The sequence below is a fragment of the Brachyhypopomus gauderio genome, chromosome 15 (genome assembly GCF_052324685.1).
Source record: "Brachyhypopomus gauderio isolate BG-103 chromosome 15, BGAUD_0.2, whole genome shotgun sequence".
Classification (NCBI taxonomy): Eukaryota; Metazoa; Chordata; class Actinopteri; order Gymnotiformes; family Hypopomidae; genus Brachyhypopomus; species Brachyhypopomus gauderio.
Genome location: NC_135225.1, coordinates 13,313,982 through 13,337,785, shown reverse-complemented (window position 1 = coordinate 13,337,785; position 23,804 = coordinate 13,313,982). Strand labels below are relative to the sequence as shown.

The 23,804-nt window shown below is 41.1% G+C and overlaps 3 protein-coding genes across 4 annotated transcripts; 1 reads left to right on the top strand and 2 right to left on the bottom strand.

Moving 5' to 3' along the window:
• Positions 1 to 2,061: 2,061 nt before the first annotated feature.
• Positions 2,062 to 5,192, bottom strand: LOC143476697 (NAD(P)(+)--arginine ADP-ribosyltransferase 2-like). Its single transcript, XM_076975017.1, has 3 exons — positions 3,686 to 5,192; positions 3,351 to 3,434; positions 2,062 to 3,071 (listed from the first exon to the last, which is right to left on the bottom strand). The coding sequence occupies exons 2-3, from the start codon at positions 3,411 to 3,413 to the stop codon at positions 2,349 to 2,351; spliced, it is 786 nt and encodes a 261-aa protein (XP_076831132.1). The 5' UTR covers positions 3,414 to 3,434; positions 3,686 to 5,192; the 3' UTR covers positions 2,062 to 2,348.
• Positions 5,193 to 5,296: 104 nt separating this feature from the next.
• Positions 5,297 to 10,651, bottom strand: txna (thioredoxin a). Its single transcript, XM_076975018.1, has 5 exons — positions 10,384 to 10,651; positions 7,523 to 7,627; positions 6,437 to 6,502; positions 6,040 to 6,105; positions 5,297 to 5,651 (listed from the first exon to the last, which is right to left on the bottom strand). Exons 1-5 carry the CDS (start codon positions 10,405 to 10,407, stop codon positions 5,589 to 5,591), a joined length of 324 nt encoding a protein of 107 aa, XP_076831133.1. The 5' UTR covers positions 10,408 to 10,651; the 3' UTR covers positions 5,297 to 5,588.
• A 6,425-nt stretch (positions 10,652 to 17,076) lies between these two features.
• Positions 17,077 to 23,410, top strand: ppm1kb (protein phosphatase, Mg2+/Mn2+ dependent 1Kb). Of its 2 annotated transcripts, none has more exons than XM_076974777.1 (7): positions 17,077 to 17,158; positions 17,887 to 18,442; positions 18,637 to 18,737; positions 21,896 to 22,061; positions 22,561 to 22,705; positions 22,796 to 22,930; positions 23,259 to 23,410. In XM_076974777.1, exons 2-7 carry the CDS (start codon positions 18,003 to 18,005, stop codon positions 23,388 to 23,390), a joined length of 1,119 nt encoding a protein of 372 aa, XP_076830892.1. In that variant the 5' UTR covers positions 17,077 to 17,158; positions 17,887 to 18,002; the 3' UTR covers positions 23,391 to 23,410. The 2 variants fall into 2 exon arrangements, with proteins under 2 accessions (XP_076830892.1, XP_076830891.1); XM_076974776.1 differs by having other exon boundaries at positions 17,104 to 17,232.
• The last annotated feature ends 394 nt before the right edge of the window (positions 23,411 to 23,804 follow it).

Here is a 23,804-nt window from a genome sequence, read left to right as displayed (position 1 = left end):
AGAGCCGATCAAAATTACTTTCCATGGTCTCACCAAACTCTTCCCACACCTGAGTTTTTGCCTCTGCAACAGTCATAGCCGCAATCTGCTTGGCCCTCCTGTAACCATCTGCTGCCTCCAGAGTCCCACAAGCCAACCAGACCCAATAGGACTTTTTTCAGCATGACGGCCTTCCTTACCTGAGGTATCCACCACCAGGTTCAGGGATTGCTGCCACGACAAGCACCGACAACCTTGCGGCCACAGCTCCAGTCTGCTGCATTGACAATGGAGGCACAGAACAAGGATCCCCTTGTTAGAAATTCGGCCTTCAGGAATCAGATTCAGGAGTCAGGAGACTGGACGGCTTCAGTGTTGACAAGTTTATTGACACACAGAGCATGTAACATAAGGTGGATCACGACCAGTTCTACTGTGGTCTATTTGGGAAAACCTTATATACATTGTGAAATGTGGGAGGAGGAAGAAGGAGGAAGACAAGGAGTTTAAGGGGGGTAAATTGGGAATGAATGTGAAGAGGAAGAGGAGTTTAAGGAGGGGTCACTGTGGGATGAAGGTGAGGGCACTTAGGCAATCTACATTGGGTTGGTAGTTGATAGTCATCACCTTAGGGTTAAGACTTCAAAGGACAGAGGTGCTGGGCATGCAAAGGTGGGCAACCATCAACACTTCTCAGGGATTCTGATAGTTGCCACAGCAGGGGTTGACAGACAGCAGATGATGAATAATAAGAATAATCTCCATAGGGACAAAGAGGTGAGATCTGAAAGAAGCATCTTTTCTCTCACCCTCCAAGGACTCCAAGAAGGTGGGTCGGTGCTGCGGCTGCAGTATTGCGTACGTTGTACCGGACTGTTGTGGTGAAGAGGGAACGTTTCTCTTCCATGTTTCAGAGTATTTAAACCCTTCTGTTCTACCCCTCGTCGTCGGTCATTGTGTGTGGTTAGTGAGTACCTCCTTTGCTCTGTTCCTCTCCGCTCTTCCCCATCTCTTAGTATTCCACGTTGTATTCTTGTTAGCGTTCTTATACGTGTTCTGTGTCCGTCTCTCTTTTCTTGGTATTGTTTATTATCCGTCTTGTTTCCCCTTTGCCCCCATCTGGTTCGTTATTTCCTAGTCCTGTTATATTCTTATACACTTCTCTTCTTCCCTGTAGCTCTGTAGTTCTGTTTCGTTTGTCGTTCTCCGTTGTATGTTTACCTGCCGCCTATTCCTGCCCTTACGTGTAGTACTGTTTTATACTTTCGATTTCAGGTTAGTATCCGTGTTCTCTATTCGCTGTTTAAAGTGTCCCTGTTTAGTTAGAGGATCCCCTCATTCTGTACCCCGAGTATTTGTATCCTTATATCCATTTTGTTTCCCTGTCGGTTTTAAGTTATGTTGTATGGGTTTTGTTCTTTTTGTGGCATATGGTCTTCTGATTTAAATATTGGTTCTGTCCCCAAGTAGTTCCGTTTGCTGTATTTAGTCTTCTAATCTGTTTTTATATTGGTTCTGTACCTAGTATTTCTCTTTACTGTGTTAATGTGTATGTTCTCCCTTAAGTGCATTCCTGTTTACTTGGTTGTCTCCCTATGTTTTGTTCTATTTCTCCTTTATTTAATAAAATTCTATTTAACCTGCAATTGCATCACATCCGCCCCCTTGAAACATTACAGCCAAAAGGCAAAGCTCTCAATTTACTGGACAATCTACATTCTGACTCTTACTTAAGGTCACGAGGAGTCATGACAGGTGTCAGACATGCTACTGCTAAATCATTTGTGAAGTAATTTAGCACTAATGTAATTAATATGTTTGTTTTTACTTTGCAATTAGCTTTTTTGCCATAAGATTAAAATAAAATATTTTGATATCGGATTTTTTTTTGTTTGTTTGAAAACTTTCCCAGAAAACTCTCTTATGTGACCTGGAATTGGTTTAATAAGCAATGACAGTTGTACAGAACACAACCCAATGTAATTCTTCAAACATGTTATATTCCAAGACATTCTCATTCTCATTCATGTCATATAACAAGGCAGTTAGCAAAATGTGATATAGGCAATAAAAAACACAATATTGCAGTACTAAAATTAGTACCAAAATATCAAGGTTTATTCCCCCAAAGTAAGTGTAGCAAACAGAATAATTAATATAATTATAATCCTAATAGCTAAGAAATAAAAATTTGTTACATGTTACAAAAATTTGAAATAACAAACGCAACAAGCATAATTACAAAGACATTCAAAAAAATAAGAAAAATAGAAAGAATTGTACATTTAAAAGAAATTATAGGTTTTCAGTTCCAACATAAAGATGTTAGTGGTCCACCAAAACTGCCTCCTGCATCCTGTTGTCACTTCTTAGAGTGATGACTTCAAAATGCAGCCTTTCATACAATTAACATAACTCTTTTTACCAGTACTGTTGAGTGTATACTCTACATCACACCAAGGATCTTTCTGCTCACTTATCTTTTTAATAGATGTGACATTAAACACCTCATATGGAGGAATCAGCACCTCTTTCTCACTTTTCATATATGAGTAGTTGTATATTTCAGCTCCAAAGCAAGTGCGAATTATAAAACAGGACTTATTACCAAATTTAGTAATGTTTGAGAACAAAGAGCTGGATGTAAAAGACCCCAATCGAATTTTTTTATTCAGAACATCAGTTACAAATTCAAGCTTAGTCCTACGATATGAGGTTAAACAGTTACTATTGCTGCGTTTAAGCTTTTGAATGGCATCAGTCAAAAAGAAATACAAAGTATAAAACTTAAAGGAACCTGCCTTATAATCTTTTGTTCCATTGCGGCTCGCATTGTTGAAGTTTTCAAATAATGGTTTATTTCCTCCGACCGTATAAACATAAATGGCAGCTAATTGATTTTTGCTGAGTTCAGTGTTTGGTTTGGTCTTATTCTGTGCATTGTTCCAGGCTTTTGAAAAGTCATTTGAAGACTTCAACTCACTTGGAAGGTATTTTTCTAACACTAGATTACGTATTTGGTCCAGGCAATTTTCAAATGAATCATCCACAGATTCAGTGGCCATGTCGAGGGGCAGATCCTCCCCATCAACCTATAATGTGTGAGGACATTAAATAATCAAACACAGTGGATTATAGTCCAAAAGATGCTGCTCACATGGCTGCAAGCACATTACTGTGTCTTATGTCCATATTACTTTGGTTGTTGTATATGTTATTTCCTCTCATTTAATACACTGATAATGGACCAGCTAACAGTAACCTTTTAACTTTTCATCTGTTAATACAATTATCAAGCCATCAACACAGCTCGATGCCAGTGTTATGGATGAACATGTCATTTACTCACTGGGTAAATATATGGCACTCACCTTCCAAACAGACAAAAAAATTGTCAATAGCAGTAGCACCCTGCCAACATACACAGTCGTCATCTTGGTACAGCTCAAATGTTTCTTAAGGGAGAAAACATGTTGGAGAGAGAAATGAGTTGTTCTTGAAAACACAGCTATGCCACACAACATACTGCAGGAATGACGGCGCCCTACAGAAGTACTGGGGCAGTGATAAGAAGAAGAAACACAAGCTGTAAGGTTAAAAAAAAATAAAGTGACAACTTTTATGTTTACACAGATGTTTAAAACGACATTTGTGATGTGTCCATTCAGACACATTATAAACATCATCATAAAGGCACTATACTGACCTGTTCTCTGTGACACTGTGGCCTTTGGGTCCAGTGAGATCAGATTATAGCTGTGGATTTGTGATTTCACTGCAGTGGCTGAACACTTCTGACTTTTATTCACTTGTGACGTGAGGGTGAGCAGATGGGTGATGTTCCTCCTAAACTCCTCCCAAAGCAACAGCAGAAAGTAAACCAATTACAAAAGGAAAATAATGTATCCTAGAGAAGTCTACATCAGACCACTGTGCACTTATAACAGACTATAGCATGTGACTAATACTGACATATTAATAATAATAGTATTGAATGGAGCATCAGCAGCACATAGTTTCCAGGAATACGTGTTGACTGTTTTGTCAGAGAACGTTGTCACATTAGACAAACTTATGACATGCTCCAGATGCAATCTATCACAAAACATTACCAAAATCTAATAAATCTGAGATTTGTTACTCTGTTTAAATGGAAAACACTAGTTCACTAACTAGGTCATTTAGAGCCTTATTGTATTTTATGTACCATTTTAATCAAAGATAAACTAAACTTTATGAAAGTTTAGTAGTCTATTTATCTAACCATAATTTGTGTAAATATGCTTTTGACAATATAGCACACTTATTTTTACTCCCCTTTCCCCCTAGCACACTTATTTTAAGTAAGTTTTATTGTTTCTTGATTTTTATTTTTTTTTTTACTTCTTGTCATTGACATAACACAAGTTTTAAACTGACTATAAACATGTAAAAGTCGAGCGTCGAAGGCTTTAGTTTTGCCAGTATCGTCTGGTGGGTTGTTGAAAAAACACCTATTCATTTGCACTTTGCTGTGTTTCAGTCATGAGAAGCAGTAGTGTTTTTTGAGAAGAACTTGTGAAACTTCTTGAGAAACTAATTCTGCCATACAGAATTAAAACTGTATGACAGTCCATACACCACATAAATGTTTAATGTAAAGCAGCTACACTCATCAGCCATAACATGAAAAACTATATACAGTTCTGACACACCCAGAGATGGACTCAACCCTGTAGTCTCTGGCACCCAGATGTTAGCAGTCATTCAAGTGATGAAGTGGGATCTCCATCGATAAGGCTTGTCTTTCCAGCACATTCCAGAGACGCTCAATGTTGTAGAGGATTGCATTCTTAATTGGAATTAACTCTGGAAAAAAACCCTATCCATTTACCTTCAGAATACTCCATTTCCAGCATCCATGTAGTTAGTTATATGCCTCAACCATACCAGTAGAAAGACATAAATGATGAAAAAAAAAGATGCCCACCCCCATATTGACCTTTGGGGACACCATGTAAAACAGTAGTAATAGAAGACTTTAAAGATTCAGTGTTTATATAAAGTGAACCATTTGAGCCACGTTGGTGATACTTATGAAAGAGACCCGACCTAAAAGAGGTTTACAGAGGTTTCCTGTGTGACAGAAGACTGAGAGATGGTGAAAACTAATTTTAGGTTTGTCAGCAGTGCTATGGCGTTGCCATGTGTCCGTGCCTCCAACCACTCTGGTAATAATGCAGCGTGAGGTGGCTTTGGGTCCTACTAACCTTTGTATAAAATAAAATAAAAAAAAAAACGTCAGCATTGTTGGAAAAGAACATGCAGCAGAGGTGTGTTGTGTAGAACTGTCTTCATTTATTAGACCTGATTCAGGTGACACGGGATAGCTTTCGGAGCATAAAAAGTGAGGCTACATGGTTTAAGAACAAAATAAAAACAGTACAGATTGATCATTACTTATGGCAGTTCAGCGACAGGGGGAAGGCAAATCCATCATTACTACATGACAGCTTACTACCAACTGTACCAAAGCTTGTTAAGTATCCAAACCATGCCTCTGAGGGGTACTGAGAGCTGGTGTGTTTGGGCTGAGGTTATATTCATGCTTAATGAACGCTCATGACGCTTCACTTGTGACTGTTCACCAATTCCTCCAGCTTTGCCTGGTTGGATCCAGAGAATTCATCAACCTGCAGTACAGAAGAAAAAATAAATAAAAATAGAGAAATAGGTCCTAAAATGTCTTGAATCAAAAGGTCAACCAAGCTCTCTAAATGAGGGGCAACTGGCTGGAGACATGCAATGTCAGCGTAGCATGCACCGCCAGCCTGTGAATGACGTCAGTGCTGGAACAGAATTGGAATTATGTTGTGTTTGACTGTTTTTGTAAAAGAGGAAGAACTGGACAAATACGGTGAATGATATGTTATTTTTGCTGATGGATTAATAAATACGGATACATATTATTACTAGCAGAAAGTGCATGTCTGCAGCTAGACTCTCTAAACTGAAACTTTTTCAGTGGTCTTCTAGAAGGTTCTTTACCTGGAACAAAAGTTAAACTAAAAGTCAACCTACCTTCTTTGCATTCTTGTAAAAGTGAAATGTTGGCATACATTTGATCTCACAAGACTGCGCCACATCCTACAGAAAAAGAGATGTCGAAATATCAGATGAGAAATTTCAAACTTTCAAATTTGCAATCCTCAACATTTCTCATATTGCTCAATTAACAAACACCATCTAAGAAAATATCTTCTTCCCAGGTTAAATAGTGGTAGAACAATAAATAATGGTAGAAAAAGCAGGTTACATGTAAAGCATGAATAATCCTACCAGACTGCAGAAAAAGGCCACACAAACTGACAAGTGAGCTCACGCACGATTGATAGAATCAACTTCATTGTTTTACTGCCCTCTAGTGGATACAATGAGAGAAGCCAAATGTGATGCAGGTCAAAGCGGGTGACTCCACCTGTGCGTCATCCACGTCTACCTTGAGGAAGACCACGTTGGAGTTGCCTTCTTTTTCAGACAGACCCTAAAGTAAAAAGCAGACAAAGCCTTAAATGTTCAGGTAATCATTAAATTATTCAGCAAAATCATCTACAGGAAAAAGTGGCATTCAGATGATTGCAACAATCTTGGGCAAACCTTTTATTTTCATAAATCTCCAAATAAAATAGAGCTGTATTTAAAGTTTCCAAATGAAAACAAGTGTACCAGGTAATGCAAATGAAAACCAAGCCCCCAAAGCTGTTATCAACATAGAGCCCTAATGCAGTCACTGTGCTCCTTGAGGCTTTATTTGCGCCACCATGTGATTTGCGCCCTCGTGTGGTGAACAAGTGTAAATTTCACAAGCGCAAATAAGATAATGTTTTTTTTTTTTCACACTAACAAGCTTTAATGATTCACATTACTTGCTCTGGTACTAATTCAATGTACAAAAAACAGAGTTCTAGATCAGATCAAAGCCACATAAAAAAAAAAACCAAACAAAAAATAACAACCCCTGAAACCCCAAAACAGTCCTATAACAGACCCCCCCCTTCCAGCTGCCGTCTTGCCCTCTCAAAACCCAGCTCTTACTTTCAGCGCAAAATAGATAATGTGGAACTGATCTGCCGGTCATCACCTATCGTGATGAAAACCAGCTGATTCCGGTCAGCGCCTGATCAATTGGTGCATCTCTAGTTATTGATATTTTCACTGTTCAGCAACATCTTATCCACCACACTCAACTTCACGAGCTTGCAAGCGATGCTCAGAGAGGAAGTGTTACAAACAAAAGAAGGCAGAATGCAGAAGGCAGAATGCAGAAGTCTCTTACTGAAAGCCACAAACATGGAGAAACCACAGTTAATGTTTCTACATAGTGCAGGTATACAAAAGCATCAATCTGATATTTGGCTACAACCACAGACAATGTGTAAATAGAAAAAAATTACATTCTGTCTCTTTATATTTGTTTTCCATTTATAACTAATTGTATTGTGTCCCATGCTTGGTTGTGTTAACATTGTTGAAATAATGGGGGGGGGGGGAGACTTGCACTCACTTTGTAGAAGGGCGCAATACTCTGACACGGCCCGCACCACGTGGCTGTGAAGTCAACCACAACGAGTTTATCTCCTGCTTCTGCAAGAGCCTTGTCAAATCCTTCCTGGAGGAGAATGAAGATAAGGCAGAATCAGAATGAACATCAATGCCCTGCTTAGACAAAGTCTACCCACAGAACATGTGCATCTCAGTGTGGGCAAGCTGACAGTGTGCTTTACTACTATATTACGTGTAGAACAGATTATTCAAAAGATGTAAATAAACATCTGTGTGTGTGTTCTAATTGCACAAATGGGTAAATGCGGAGGACAAATTTAGATTGCGGTGAAAAAAGAAAAAAAAAAAAATCACAATTGACAAATATGGCACATTTCATTTCCATTTAAACTGTTTACCTTAGGTGAAAGTCACACAAAAGGAATGCACACACTGGCCACCTGGCGGCACTGTTGTCACATCCCTGGTAATTCAGGTTGCAAGTTTAATTATCCAGGCTTACTAACATGGAAGAGTTAGCCTAATACAAAAATGACTTAAGAAAAAAATATTTCCCAGAGCACAGCCAAGCGGCAACAAGCTAAAAAACCAAATAAAACAAAAACAAACCTGTATCTATAGCTTTGTGGAGAATAAAACACACACACACACACAGAGAGAGAGAGCACTGAGAATTCGAGAATGTGAATTCCAGAGACAGGAACTGAAATGCCTGATCTGCAGCAGACATAACCAAGGACCAACACGCCCGGTCTACAGCAGACAGAACCGAGGACAGCCATTGCCTGGTGCAGAACCGAAAACCCTCAGTTACTCAAGCTTTCCACACAAGGTCAGGACATCCGATCTGTGCTTTTGAATATTAATGCCCAAATAAATGGAAACTTACAACATCTGAGCACACAGAGGAATAAGAACACTCCAGAAGCATAGAGCATAAGAGTTTGAGAGAAAACAAGATTCTGTTCAGGAGAAACGGAACATGCCTGTTGTTGTGTTTACATTACAATTCTGGAGAAACTCCAGAACTGAATCCTGTTTTTGCATTTTAAATTGCCATTCCGTCAGTCACTCTATGAGACACTCATCACCCCATTACTCCACCCACATCTCCATCTGTTTGATGAAGAAAACATAGCAGAATCCAGTAAGCACCCTGCCTCTCCAGGTACTGGTACTAGGTGAACCACCTTTAGAGAAATATGTAATGTGGTTCAACTTCATCAAACTCCCTTACAACTAATGATGCTAAACCGCCAACAGAAGTAGTGAGTGATCATGAGTCATGGACCTAGTTACAAAGAACTTACAGCAACAAATAGTTATGAAACAAATTATTTGCATTTATAACTTCAGCATCAAGAAGATAAATGTCATATTGACAATGATTTCTGTTATTGAGCAGGAATGGAAGCCGTATCTAAGAGCAAAAAAAGTTTCAGTGTTTACCTACTTAAGCACAAGAGGTGGTGTTTCCTTCTTTCAAAGTTCATGAACCTTTAACCTCATGCTAAAATCCCGAGCGTTAAGAGTTCAGTTTGGAAAATGGTACCGTAAAAGTGCCTAAAACGTGGGTAGCCAAGATATTTTAAAAAATATTTGGAATAGTAGCAGCAAAAAATTATTTGATCAAAGATAAATCTTTGATCAAATCTTAAATGACGCCGATACCCATATAATTTTAATCAGGCATTTTATTTTAGTAATAATTCAGTTAATCCTAATAAAATTACAAACGCCAAACTGTTGTTTGGAATGATTTTAATTTTAAATGAAAGATTATGCATATTTGCATTACTGTTTGACCGCGAACCGCAAAAGCGCGGATGGTTTGTTTGCGATAATTCAACACCATAACCTGGACCACGGAAATTAAAACCGCATAACCTGGACCACGGAGATTAAAACAGCATAACCTGGACCACGGAGAGTAAAACATCTGATTCATACAATCAAACGAGTCAACGTGTAACAACATTAGCTGCATACTGGCGCGCAATTACAAGATGTTGCAGTTTCATACTACATGTATCGCAAAACCACATGGTATTAGTCACCAGAAATGTCTGTCTTTACGAAGTGAAAGGCAGTTACATTGTACTTAAACGTACTAACTTGGGAGATATTAGTCCCATTAAACCCCGTTATGATTGAATCAGACGTGAAGTAGACTGGATAACGCGCAATGTCCCTAGTTGGCTAACTAGCAGCTGAACCCGCGCTGGTCCCATAGTCGCACAATCACCCGTCTAGTTTAGTCTTTAGACCACCGCGGACCTCAAATATTTAGTTTTCTCGTGGTTTTCATAAACACTTTGCACAAACACTTCAATCCAGCCCCAGTCGTTGCTTGAAGTGTAACAGCGTCTGTTTAAAGGCCTAAACTACGCGTTAGCTAGCCGCCTCACCACGTTATTAACTCGGGGCGACCACACTAGCCTGCCTGCTTAGGCATGGGCTTCAACCGAATAAACAAGTGATATGCTAACTTTATATATATATTCCTGCACGCATTTTTGTATTGCTCTATCGTTTTTACTTTGCTTATTTTTATAGCTTTATAAACACTGGCCTGATAATATAGCTAATGGTTAATTGAATGGTTACATAGGCGAAGTTATGTCCATCAGACTGAACATGGGCAGTTGGCCAACAATAGCAAACAAACTTATGTTGATATTTATTTGACTTATTTACTTGGTAACGTTTTTAAACTCTCTAGTTTCCCTATCTGCCCTTCACTTGCTAGCTTAGCTTGACAAAATGCACAAGTAGCTAAAAACCTTTACGGGCGTTACTCCAGACACAAGCGTTAAGATATAGCCACGATACAAAACTACAACCCTGAACGTGTTCCTTTACCTGATCCTCAATCACGGTGATCATTATGACAACTTTTGTAGAGTAAAACTGTGAAGGTTGTTCAGTCACTATTCCTCCTCGTGTCCTGCACCGGTATGGTCCGTGAACCGCTCAGAAACACATGAACATGCGGCGGTCTAGTAGCCCTGCCCCTGTACGTGCTCACTTGTGAATAGACGTCGGAGCAATTCATGCAATGTTTTGCTGTTACTACGAAATATTTTGCAACAGTTTTACCACTGCTTTGTTCCACTTATAGAAAACCTGCTGTAACCGTTTTGTTTCCTTAAATTGGGAGGAGTCATCCTTATCTACTGAAAACGTAAAATGTTGCCTACAGGCTAGATTTAGCCCTAATAGCTTCTGGCGGGCATTCATAACTCAAAATTCAGAACTCGGGAGGACCCCTGAAACATGACCCCTCTATGACCATGTTTAGATATTTTACCCTATTGGTCATACACTTATGATAAGGACAATGTTTTTTCTTGTGTTTGTTTCTCCCTTGTTGTAAGAATCTATTTGATTGTATTTTGTTGCCTTCAGTCTTGCACTGGCTCTGAAATGAAGGGAATACGTTCTCAGGGGCCGAGAATGAGAACTGTCTATACAAGGACTGCTACAAAATTATTCCGTGACTGATAAAACAGGTGGTTCTCTGATGGAGGTTGTTCCCTGCTTTTCATCTTTCATTTGAACTATCAGAGGTTCACATGAAATGAATATGGCTGCCCAGGTGACAAAACCTAAATGAAATTCTGTCAGGAATTGTGAAGCAGAAAACATTTAGAATGATCAAAAGTAGATGCTGAGTACACACTTACACGCACTGAGACCCCATTAATTCTGTCTGTGTACGAAAGGGCCCAGAGCCCCCCACCCTCAACACACACAAAAGAACTAGTGTCTTTGAGAGCTTTTGTTGTAAACCAGGGTTTGCTTTGAGTGCACATAATCAAAAATATAAATTGAGAACTTCATGCTTCATCTTTAAGTAATGTAAAATGTAGAAAAGTACAAAAAATAAAATCTCAATGGGGAAATGGCTGAGTTGGATGAAGGCTGAGAGCAGCATGCTGTCTGAAAATCCAGATTTTCCCGGTGGTAACGTGCTCTGAACACCACACTAAAGAACCCTCTCCCTGCAGCAGCCAGACCACACATTTACAGTCTCCGTCACACCTAGTCTGATTACACAGCACAACATATCAGAGGTGATGCCATAGAGATTATTTATTACATTCATTTCAACAGCTGTTATCAGGTGACATATCTGAATAATGCCAGTCAGCGAGACACAAACAGATTACAGGCGTTTAGTTGAGTGGTTGAGAAAGTCAGACTACCGAAAGACTACCCACAAATACGGCAGGCATGTTGTCCAAACCTTTGGTGATGTGCTCCCTGTATTGAAGCTTCCCCTGGAAAAACACACACACACAAAAAGCCAAAGGAGACAAAACACACTACAGCCACACCACAGTGTGGGAAGCATTCACACCACTCCTGATGGGGAGTTTCTGTGTTTTCCAATGACCTCTGAACTACCAGGAAGGTACTGGATGAGTACTGTGTGCCAAAGTAAATAAGGGAACATACACATGACATGCTGCAAGTGTCTGTCCCAGTTAATAACTCACATTAAACCAAAACATTCACCAGTAAACCATGAGCAGTGTGAGAAACACCAGCACATATATGCTATAAGGAAGCCCTCTTTTAAATATATTATTGACTGGACAGTAGACCAAATCATAAATTAAAAAGAAAGAAAAATATACATAATTATTCACATTTTACTGAATTTATACACAGGGTTTCTAGCCTATATAATATTTATCAAATGGTTATTGATGTTTTCATATGGTTTATTTCACAGCCTGCTGAACAGATAGTCTACAATAGTGTACCAACAATCATGAATAATCATCACAAATAAGACAGGTTACCCATTTATTTATGGGTCATTTCCATATTTAGTGCTACTGCTATACCCTGTACTTTGTCTCTTAGATTCTCCTCTCTTACATTTATCCTGCTCAGTGGCATTTCATTAAGCCCTGTTCAATAACATGTTAATCACGTTCTTTGAACACTGATGCAAAATGTATGAGAATGGTGATGAGATTGTATGAGAATGGTGATGAGGTTTTAATAGGATCTATAACTATAATTAGGCAGCAGTCTTTGAAGTCTCTGTATTGTGTAGTACCCAAATGCTTGGTTTCATGTCTCTCTCTCTCTCTCTCTCTCTCTCTCTCTCTCTTTCTCTCTCTCTCTCTCTCTCTCTCTCTCTCTCTCTCTCTCTCTCTCTCTCTCTCTCTCCCTTTAAACTCCTTCACCCAGGCCAATAGCCTTTGCAGAGCACTTGTGTTTCCAGTGGTAAACTAGAAATCCAGCAGCTGCCTTTAGGTCATATAAGAGATGACATCTGGCCCTGAAACCAATTACATATCAGATGAGATCTGGACTCAACTCAAATATGATTTGACAGATATGCTTTGTTATTGGATCAGAATCAAACCTAAGAGGATCTAAGATTCTTCTGAGATCCAAGATTTTTACATCGTTGTGTTTCAAATCAGAAAGGAGCCCAAATTCAGTGAATGTTTTATATTTGTATGCTTGTTTCATGACAAAAGTACAAATTGTGTATTCAGCGAATAGTTACATATTTTCGGGGTGCTGTCGTTGTACGTGGTGATGCTCCCACAATCCTGCCATAGGGCCTCATCTGTGGAAGCACAACTGTGCCCCCTACCTGTAGAAAGACTACATAGAGCATTGGCAATTGGTTATAGCTTGTATTCTCATCTTCTATATATGGCACATTTGTTTCTTATTCTTCTTTGTTCTGAGATGTTCATAAAGTAGTTTTTGTGAAAACTCTAACATATGGGACTGAGATGAAGTTACAAACTGAAGACTATATCCCATGTGCAGTGAACAGATCATTTTGTAGTGCTTCAGGTGTCCCTTTATCACAAAAAGGCAACTCATCTTCCTGTCTAACATTGTGAAAGAAGCAGTTGTATCCTTGATGGTCACTTCCCTGTGAGTCAGAGAGTGAGCGCATAGTCGAAGGCATAGTGGAAGTCCAGTATACCCTACAGAGTGGGTGACAATACTACCAATCAAGCAAGCTAGGTGAGGAAGACCTTAAAAATATATTTGAAACATCTCCATTAGCTTAACATGTTGAGTAAGGTGTTCCCTGCCTGCTGATGGCTGGGATTCAAGTCCCACCTTAGGAAGGAGGCTTTGTCATCATCATTGTTTTCCTCTGATATGAAGACTCATATAAGGTCATAAAAATAAAGTTCAGAAAAAATGTGTAAGTAAACTGTAATTTGTTTTTGTTATGACCATAGTAATCAGAGGTGACATAACCTGGCGTGCCGAACACCCCAAGAGCAGCAACAGTGCAAGTTCCTTGGCCACCCCGAGGGTAGAGGTGTGAGAGCAGAACCCTGAAGTAGACAGTGGGGCAGGGTTAAGGTTTAAATTGAAAGGAAGGACATTTTCCTTGAGAGCTGTGACACTTACCACTAAGATGTTGATAACACAGATGAGAGGTAAAAAGTGTTAGCACGAGGACAAAGTTGTGTAACTATTTGATGTGTGTGCCTCTGTTATACATGTATAAGTGTTTAACTGCAACCTGGAAACTGGGGTTCTAATCATGAAAGTTCATGAACGTTTGACTGTATGGCCTGCAATTGAAATGCATTAATAGAACATACTGGTGTCATAAAATTTTAAAACACATCAGACTGGCACCCCTCAATCCCCCACATCAACCACCAGAGGGCGACCTCGCCCACATATTAGTTTACCTTCATTGTGTTTCCCCAGTTATTCCTTGTTTACACATCACACATACCTCTCGTGTTGCTTCAGTGCAAAATTTTCCTCCATCACTGAAAATTGTATCCTGTGCACTGAAAATCTGATCTCTTATGTTTTGACCTTGGACTCTTATTTTGTAGTTAGCTCTATTTCCCTATTGGCAGAGGTGTCAAGTAACGAAGTACAAATGCTTCGTTACCTTACTTATGTTGAGTATCTATACTTTTCTTTTTATTTTTTACTTATACTCCTTACATTTCTGCACAATTATCTGTACTTTCTACTCCTTACGTTTTACAAATAGTAGGTTTTTGAATTATTTGTCTTGTTGTCTATGTCTTTGTCGTCATGGTAATAAATGTTTTGGATCGTGCACCACTCCCTCGCTGCCCCTCCCTCGTCACCGTGACAATATGGTTTTAATAAATTTGCATTGTACAAAAATGCATTCGTTTTCATTGAGCATATGATATACGTGGCTGGAACAGGTAGCCTAGATCATCCCTAATTTTAACATTAACATTTTTAAATAACATTACAGCCATTATGGCTTTTAGAAAAATGGCATTACTTTTACTTTTATACTTTAAGTAGTTTTGAAACCAGCACTTTGTGAATACTTTTGACATCGTTGCCTATGGGTGTGTTTGCTTTGACCTCCTGCTTTTCTGGATGCTGATTGGATATGATGCTCTGGATTTGTTTACAGTCTGTTTGCATTGTTCTGGTTGTCAATGGTTGTCAGATACTCCATGGATACTCCTTATCATCTTTCTAAGCAGTCATTGTTAAACATAGAATTTATTATTAAATTACAATAAAATATGCAGAAAACACTGAACATATTCTGCTTACTGTAATCTACATAGTCAATGCTCGTACATTATGTAACTACATTTGTATTTGTAGAAATATACTGTATGTCTCAATAATATACTGTATTAATGTTGATGCTTTAATGTGTTTAATGACTTACAATACTGACCTCATGTAAGGATCCACACTTTTAATATAACTAAAATTATGAAAAGGCAGACCTTCACTGCAGTATACTTAGTAATAAATGAATTATAAATTCTATATATTATATATATTTTAAAAAAACTATTGACATAACTTAGTAAATTAATATTCCCTGATCTGGTTCAACAGAAGAGATTGGTGATGATAAGAAGGCCAGTCATGCTGTGTTATACGGCTGTGTTCTCATCAATGAGTTGTGCACTGGGCAGAGTTGGACATTCAATGTCATGGTCTTGAGAGGTGTAGAGACTACACAAATATGGCTAGGTTTGAAAGGTCTATAGATTACACAAACATAACCCTGGTCTGAGAGGTCAAGAAACTACACAAACATATAGCCTTGGTCTGAGAGGTGTAGAGACTATATAAACATGGGTTTGGTTTGAGAGGTCTCGAAACTACACAAGCTAGACCTTAATCTGGGCCTGGGTTTTATTATTCTGTGTCTGCCTGTTTGCTCTTGAAAAATTCATGTCAGCTTGTTTAGGGTTATAATCACCTCCTTTAAATCAATGCAGGATAATCACAACCACTAATAATTCACAATTCTTATAATAGCACACAGATCCCTGTCTACATCTCTGCCTTGTTGTTCAGTCTTGCAGTCTTTGTGTGGCTGTGATATGCTCTTCCTTTGTTGAATTATGATATTGTCGAAAAGTGTTATACTACACACTCCATCTTGGATTTCTGGGCTCCCTGAGTTCAAAATCACTGCTTGAGAAATCATACAAAGTGCTGCCGAAGTGCCCGTATTGTAGCATAATTCATTTTACTAGATTATCAGTGAGAGAGAGAGAGAGAGAGAGAGAGAGAGGTTAAATCTATTGGAAATGTAGAGAAATGTCTAACATGGCTTTCAGCATGTCGAAAACATTGCAACACATTCGCACACAGAAACTGGAACTCAGGTGAATAAATGTTTTGGTTTTATTGAATGTTTTGTTCCTGAATGTGCGAACGTGTGACACGTAGCCTGGCCTGTTTAAAACCACAGACAAACTCCAGCAGGATAATGAAATTCTGCCTTTCATCTCTCATTGTGGCAAATTACTTCTGCTGCACCCCGTGCTCACTGAGTACGACTTTGATCTCATGGAGTCAGAGAAGAGACAAGTTTACAACTTTTGGTGGTTGTAACAATAAACTTCTGTTAAATATTAGCACAATATAAAATATTTGGTTGCTCGTAAATTCTGTAATCTAATTCTAAATCAAACAATGATTTCATATTAACTTGTCAACTGGGCAGTTTAACCACTCGCTCACTACAGAGCGTTTTATTTTATATTTTAAATTCTGTGCTCCACCTAAGTATCAACAATATGACATCTGAGAGCCAGACGTCCGGCCAGTCCACTTTTCTCTGTTCTCCACTTTCCTCATATACTCCATACCATTCTCCACACTCCCGGACAGACACCTATCTATCATCCCTATAGGAAAGACAGCAAAAAATGTAAATGGTGAAACTATTGAAAATGCTAATTTCACCTATCATAAATGGGGTATTGCAGTACTGTACAAATAAAATAGGCGAATGGCCATTATATAGCTCCAATTAAAAACGTTGCAGCTATGTAAGCGTTTATGAAGTACGGCACTATAGACGGATCATACAGATGCATGTAACTCCGTGTTCGTTGAAGGAGTGAGCGTTTATATTCGATTAATTGGCAAAAATTCGTGGCGATCAATAATACCTCGACTTTAAGATCATAGAAACGCTTGGAACTAAGGAAGGAATATAATTGGTTGTCGTGAATCTTTCTGGCGAAGTGATTGGCGAAAAATCATTCGGTCACTCCTCAGTGGGCGTGGCTTGTGTCGGTGAGTGCGACAGCGGGACGTCGTTTCGCAGTTGGACCGAAAATAAACCTCTGTTGACATTTTTGATGTAAAGGTAAGTTAGCAGCTCGCCGTGTACACGTTCAGCAGCCGAACACGGACAGAAGGGTAACCCGGCTGTAATGAAAGGTTCGTGTTTTCTCACACCCCGAGGGTTATATCCTTTTTGGGTTCGTTTAGCGTGATATCTGCAAGCCTCAAATGAAAGAGCCTCAGCCATTGCGGACGTGGGCGGATTTCTCCCGAATATACCCGTGAATCATTATCTGGGTCCGTTTGCAAAAACATCCACAGCCATCCAGCCACAGTGCAGCAGCAACCAAGGCGTTAGTGTGTATGATCGACCCTCGCACGGGTGCTAGAGAGCTCACGTTAGGTGTTCTCCAAGTGCACAGCTAGGTAGGCCAGCTGGCTGGATCATTGCGTCATGCACACGAACCGAGCGCCCGTTGTCGTGTTTACAGCGTGAGATGTGTAGTTATCTGGGGGTAGAGCCCTTGTTTACCTTCTGATCCGCACATGGTTACATTACTAAACTTCACTAAGCGCAGTAGCGTGGAGAATGAGAGGATCCAAGCTTAATCTAAGTCAGGGGGGCGGTGCTGTTGGGAGGATCCAGCCCTGGATACCCTATTGTGTGAGGGGCGGTGTGAGGGCTGGTGGGTTTTGTAAGTCCTGTTTGTCGTTGACACTAAATATGTGGCACGTTTCAAAACCCATCAGTGCAGTAGCCTTGATCTGTGAGTCGGATAACCGAATTATTGACTTCTTTCCTCTTTTCAGTAGTCTCCTGGCTTATTTCAAGCAGCTGCAGTCTTTATTTGCGGCTGTCGCGCCTGGATTCGTCTGGTTCGGCCCGTGTTGTGTCGGACCAGCTGTCAGGTGTTGGGCCCAGAGCCATGTCGCTGGTCCTCCTGACGCGGATGCTCACGCACGGCGGGTCACGCGTGTGCCACAGGGTCGCGCTGAAGACTGCGTGTGCTCTCCAGGAGGAACCGAGAAGGTCCCTCCACAGCCCGTCGGACGCTCGGTGTAGCAACTCCCGCTTCGACCCAGACAGCAGCGGCCGACCGACTACGTGGGACTCCTTCGGCATCTGGGACAACCGCATCGACGAGCCCATACTGCTCCCTCCCAGCATCCGATACGGCAAACCCATCCCCAAAGTCAGCCTGTCCAAGGTGGGATGCGCCTCACAAATCGGACAGCGCAAAGAAAACGAGGACCGGTACCAGCTGTCCCAGCTGACGGACAATGTCCTCTACTTCGCTGTGTTTGACGGGCACGGGGGAGCACAGGCAGCGGACTTTTGTCATAAGTACATGGAGGGGCATATTAAGTAAGTGTGCGGTCTCAGGTAATGGATATCCCATTCGTGTTGAAGTTCTCTTGGTATTTGAATCTTTTTTTTTATGTGTGGATTTGAATGGATTTATAATAATGTAATAATTTCAATTCAATGCAGTAAGAAAGCTTCTACTGATGCATGCTTGCTCTGTTTTCATGGAGCTGACCTCGATGAATTCCTTTCAGAGACCTGCTGACCGAGGGGGACAGCTTGGAGGTAGTACTGACCAAAGCGTTTCTCAGCGTGGACAAAGCGTTAGCGAGGCACCTTCACTTTGTTGCAGATGGTAGGTGTCTTCACCATGCACTTTAGTCCAGATGGGGAATATATGCTTGAATCATACTGGGTTATTGTCAGCGTGAGAGGTTGGTGTGGTTAATTTGTTACAAGGTATCCATCCACTTTAGCGCTTCAGTTTAACACTTTCCTGTAAATATATTCTTCAGTGTTCCATAGCGGTTTAGCATTTCCATTTAGACATATTATAGATTACTCATCTACGATGCCAAGACAAATTCTGTGAACCCAAATCCTGTCAAGGTATTATAAAGAATGTATTATAAAAGTAGTTAAATGTCCTCCATTGAAATGAGTGAAATCGTCCATAACATACTTGTTTGAAATTGTTCAATGTTTTTCAGTGATTCTGCTTTGTTAACTGCTTTTGGCAACAACGTTTCTAGGAAATACATCAGACCAATTGTAATTTTGGCATAGTGTAGTGGGTAACAGTGTTGTGTGCCCTGTGGCGGACTGGGCTACTAACCCCATCTGGGCAAGGGCTCTGTGTTTTACCAATAAGAGTCCTTGGGCAAGAGTCCTAACACTACATTGGCCTACGTCTGTAATATTTTTGAAATTGTAAGTCAACTTAAGTGTGCTTGCCAAATTCATAAAATGTAAAATTACAGTTTCTTTCGGTAAGGTTCACACTACTTCATTTATCACAGTAAATTCATAAGCAATAGTCAAACTGGCTAAAAGTTATGAGCTCAGAATTTATATGGACTTCTGCCTGAATGGCTTCTAAAATGCGATCAGGTCTTAAGTCATAAAGACTTGTTTAGGAAGCAGTACACACAACATTTTATAATGTTGAATCTTTATTAAACATGTTTTAACAATCGGTCATACAGAACTGCCTCAGCTCATGTTTGGCTGTCAGTGCTTGGATTTCACTAGTCCCTTCGAATTTTCCACACTTATGTACACATAGCAAAAAGTAATTTTTTTCAGATTTCTTTTTCCACATAACACTATTCCAGTTGTTGTTTTCTTTTTTTGGGACATCCAAGTGTTCCTTATTTATTTACTCATTTGTGTATTTTTAAGAGCAGTGGATTATTCTATGGTAACCTCTCACGGACAGCAATCTCGTTCAGTGTCTTTATCATAAACGCAGACCTCCGAGAGATGTCCTCCGATTCATAGCTATCGGCCTTAGGCAATGTTGACCTCCGTTTGAGGATTCTGTGGCGATAGGACTCGGTGTCCTTATGCTGATGGGTGTAGAACACACACTTCTATGGAGAGTAGAGGCACCTAGGAGGAGGTTCAGAGTCTCCAGACTCATTACCTTCTCATCCTGACTGACTTTAATTAAATATGCTGAGCAACGTCAAATCCACATCTGAATTTTTTGGCGAGTTTAATTACTATTTTCTCAAAATATAATTGTCCAAGGTATTAATTAATAACCTTGATTATTTAAACAATCTATTCAAATAGTGATGTAAAGTGTTGTGTGTGTTGTTTTAATAAGAATTGGATGAAAATCAGATCACATTTTAGAAGTAATTCATGTAGAAATTCAGATAATAAAACTGTTTTAAAGTCATTATTTGGGTTCACACAGTTTTCATTGGCTACAGTATTTTATTCGCTAATTCATTGATGGTAACATTTTAAACTGACAATTCTTGGACTCAGTGAGAAATTTCTATTCGTTCTCCACTTAGCTAGATGTAAAGAAAAAACAAAAAGTGAGACCCTTTAGCCCTACCCAGTTGCAGACATTGCTTAGCATCTTCAACGCTCTGATAGAACAGAGACCCACCATTTCAGCCAGTTACTACATTCTGGGCTCTGGTGTGTGTGCAATGTACAATTTTGCCCTGTGTGTGTGTGCGTGTTATCTATGACAGCTGCAGACCCAGCTAAGACCCCATAAAAGCGGCAGCTCTGCGCTACCTTTTTGGAAGGCGAGGGGGCTAGATTGGTCCAGCGGGTCCCTGCGTGGACTTCTGGAAGGTTCCTCAACTTTCTCTCCCTTTCTTTTTCAGTCTCGCTCTTTTTGATCTAGCTGCCTTCTGTTCCTCCACACATACATTATTGAAATGACTAGGTCACATGACAGAACATTGTGGTCAGGGTTTCTCGCCTGCCTGACTTATCAAATGTTCGAACAAAACAGTATAAAAAGACAATCATTTAGAGCTGAAGGTGACACTGATATAAGAGGGGCATAAGGAACTCTGGTACTTTTTTTTTGCATTAATTTAATGTTTTTCTGTTTGTATTTACTTAAAAGAGTTCCTTGTTGTGTTACTGGTTGTTACTAAGCCAGAGTAAATGACCTTTCTGAACGTAAATAAACAGAAAGATCATTTGCGGTCCCCAGTAAGGTGCATTAGTGTGTTATGTGAAGCTTCCCAGCTTTCCTCTGACTCACCTGACATCAGTTTTGCTGTTGGAAGTGCCGCCATATTTGTTACAAAACCAGTAGGACAGTTTTGAGTGTGCACAAGTGCAAAAAAATCAAAACAAAACCAAAAAGAACCTGGTAGTTGTGGCGTGGAGTCACAGCCAAAGAGGGCATGCAGTGAGTGCCAATGCCCATGCAAAGTGTTCACTACAGCTGTGACAAGCTCTTTGCATGCACTGTTAGCTTGGGTTTGTGTTTCTGTCTGGGCTTCGTGGGACCCTTTGAAGCACTGATACCCCCCTCCCCCGACTCTTGCCCCTCCCCCAGTCTGGCATGCTGTGTTTGTGCTAATGCTCCGCTCCTACACTGATGTTCTTAGCCCCGAGACCCACATCCCTTAACCAGTTATCTTGCATGCTTTTGTTTTGTTTTTGTTTTTTCTTTCTCTTGACCGCTCCTGTTTCATTCTTTCTTTTGGAAAAAAAAGTCCTTGACCCTCTTTCTCTTTCTGTACTTTTCCACAGTTGGGGCGTGTGTGTTTGCGTATGTGTGCGTGTGTGTGTTGGCGTGCGTGTGCGCTTGTGTGTGCGTGCGTGAAGGAAATTGTGCGAACAGCCTGTGTTTAAAGTGATTACTGCTCTGCCTGTATGTAGAATCTTACATGTATTTCTTGTATTTGTGCGTGCGTGCGTTGCGGTAGCAGTCGGATCATGCATGGCCACATGTCCATCGTGAGCCCGTGTGAGTGCAGTGCTGGGGTCCCTGTGTAAGGACGGTGCCTTGTCTCTGGTGCTTTGCAGCGTCCGCTCTAAGCTCGGGCACCACTGCCACGGTGGCCCTGCTGAGAGACGGCATCGAACTGGTGGTGGCCAGTGTAGGCGATAGCCGCGCCATGCTGTGCCGGAGGAACAAAGCCGTTAAACTCACCATGGACCACACGCCTGAGAGGAAGGATGAGAAAGAGAGGTGAGGGGTATCTTTGAGTGCCACCTGGTGGTGTGGATGACTCTGGGCACTCATTTTTTCCCTCATCACAAGCCAGGTCTCCTGTTGAAAGTCCAGCTTTAGTTAATAGAACATTTTATTTCTGACTGCAAAAGCTCTGTGTGTATGTATGAAATGGTGGGATGATGGAATTGAAATATTTACTGCTGTGTAAAACTCAACGATAAACATGTATTAAATATTAAAGATGATCTGTTACTCTGTGTTAGTGCTTTATAAAAAAACATTTTCAGTCTTTTACTTATGTATGCAGTATATACTGGACACTGTGATTATCACTGAGGTGCTGTTGGTGTTAACACTGCTAGGCAGCTTCACTTCACCTGCACCAAACCTCGAGTTTCCTTGTCCTGTGCACGTCATTAGGCACTCAGGCTTTCTTTTGCCCTGTCTGTCTGTCTGTCTGACTGTCTGTCTGTCTGACTGTCTGTCTGTCTGTCTGTCTGTCTGTGTGACGTAGGATTCGTAACAGCGGTGGCTTTGTGTCCTGGAACAGCCTGGGTCAGCCTCATGTCAACGGGCGCCTCGCCATGACCCGTAGCATCGGAGACTTTGATCTTAAAAACGCAGGAGTCATCGCCGAACCAGAGACCAGGCGTGTGTCGGTGAGCACCCTCTCTCGCCCGCCCTGGTGAGCTGCGCAAATTCACTTGGAGACGAATGGTGAGCTAATGCGATTGTGTCGCTCTGCGCAGTTGCATCACGTACACGATTCTTTCCTCGCCCTCACCACCGACGGCATCAACTTCATCATGAACAGCCAGGAGATCTGTGACGTCATCAACCAGTGCAATGACCCAAAAGAGGCAGCACAGCGCATCTCTGAGCAGGTACGTGTCCCTAGGGTCAGGGGTCATGGGCCAGCTAGGTCTGATCAGCAGGGCAGAGGGAGGAGCCACAGAAACACCCCTGACGCTTCCATTGCATTGTAACTTCATTCTTAGGAGGGTCAGCAGTTATCGTTGAACATGAATGTCATAGATAATGATGATATTTTAAGAACACACAGTGAACCTCCCCTCTATCTCTTGGTGTTAAAAACAGTGTGTGTGTGTGTGTGTGTGTGTGTGTGTGTGTGTGTGTGTGTGTGTGTGTGTGTGTGTGTGTGTGTGTGTGTGTGTGTGTGTGTGTGTGTGTGTGTGCGTGTGTGTGTGTCAGGCGTTGCAGTATGGAGCCGAGGATAACAGCACCATACTCGTGGTGCCATTCGGAGCGTGGGGGAAACATAAGAGCTCTGAGGTCAGCTTCTCCTTCAGCCGCAGTTTTGTGTCCAGTGGCCGCTGGGCGTGAGGGGGAGAGGGGGGGGAGTAGAGGAGGAGAGAGAGGAGAGGGGGGAGAGTAGAGGAGGAGAGAGAGGAAGAGGGGGGAGAGAGAGGATGGGAGAGAGTAGAGGAGGAGAGATTGGGGAAGGGGGGAGTAGAGGAGGAGAGAGAGGAGAGGGGGGAGAGTAGAGGAGGAGAGAGAGGAGAGGGGGGAGAGTAGAGGAGGAGAGAGAGGAAGAGGGGGGAGAGAGAGGATGGGAGAGAGTAGAGGAGGAGAGATTGGGGAAGGGGGAGTAGAGGGGGGAGAGGGAGGAAGAGGCGGGAGACAGACGGGAGACAGGCATAACGAGTGCTTGAACAAATAAATGGGCCAGGTGAGAGTGAGACTCTAGTTGGACCCAACCAATGTGCAATATTATCAGTCCATGATATTAAGGGAACA

Coding starts and splice junctions, on each gene's coding strand:
- LOC143476697 (XM_076975017.1), bottom strand. CDS start 3,413: ATGACGACTGTGTATGTTGGCAGGGTGCTACTGCTATTGACAATTTTT. Junction 3,072..3,350: donor TTTTTTTGTCTGTTTGGAAG/GTGAGTGCCATA, acceptor CACACATTATAG/GTTGATGGGGAGGATCTGCC.
- ppm1kb (XM_076974776.1), top strand. Junction 18,443..18,636: donor TACATGGAGGGGCATATTAA/GTAAGTGTGCGG, acceptor AATTCCTTTCAG/AGACCTGCTGACCGAGGGGG. Junction 22,706..22,795: donor CAGAGACCAGGCGTGTGTCG/GTGAGCACCCTC, acceptor CGCTCTGCGCAG/TTGCATCACGTACACGATTC.
- txna (XM_076975018.1), bottom strand. CDS start 10,407: ATGATCACCGTGATTGAGGATCAG. Junction 7,628..10,383: donor TCACCGTGATTGAGGATCAG/GTAAAGGAACAC, acceptor ATTCTCCTCCAG/GAAGGATTTGACAAGGCTCT. Junction 5,652..6,039: donor TTTACAAGAATGCAAAGAAG/GTAGGTTGACTT, acceptor TCTGTACTGCAG/GTTGATGAATTCTCTGGATC.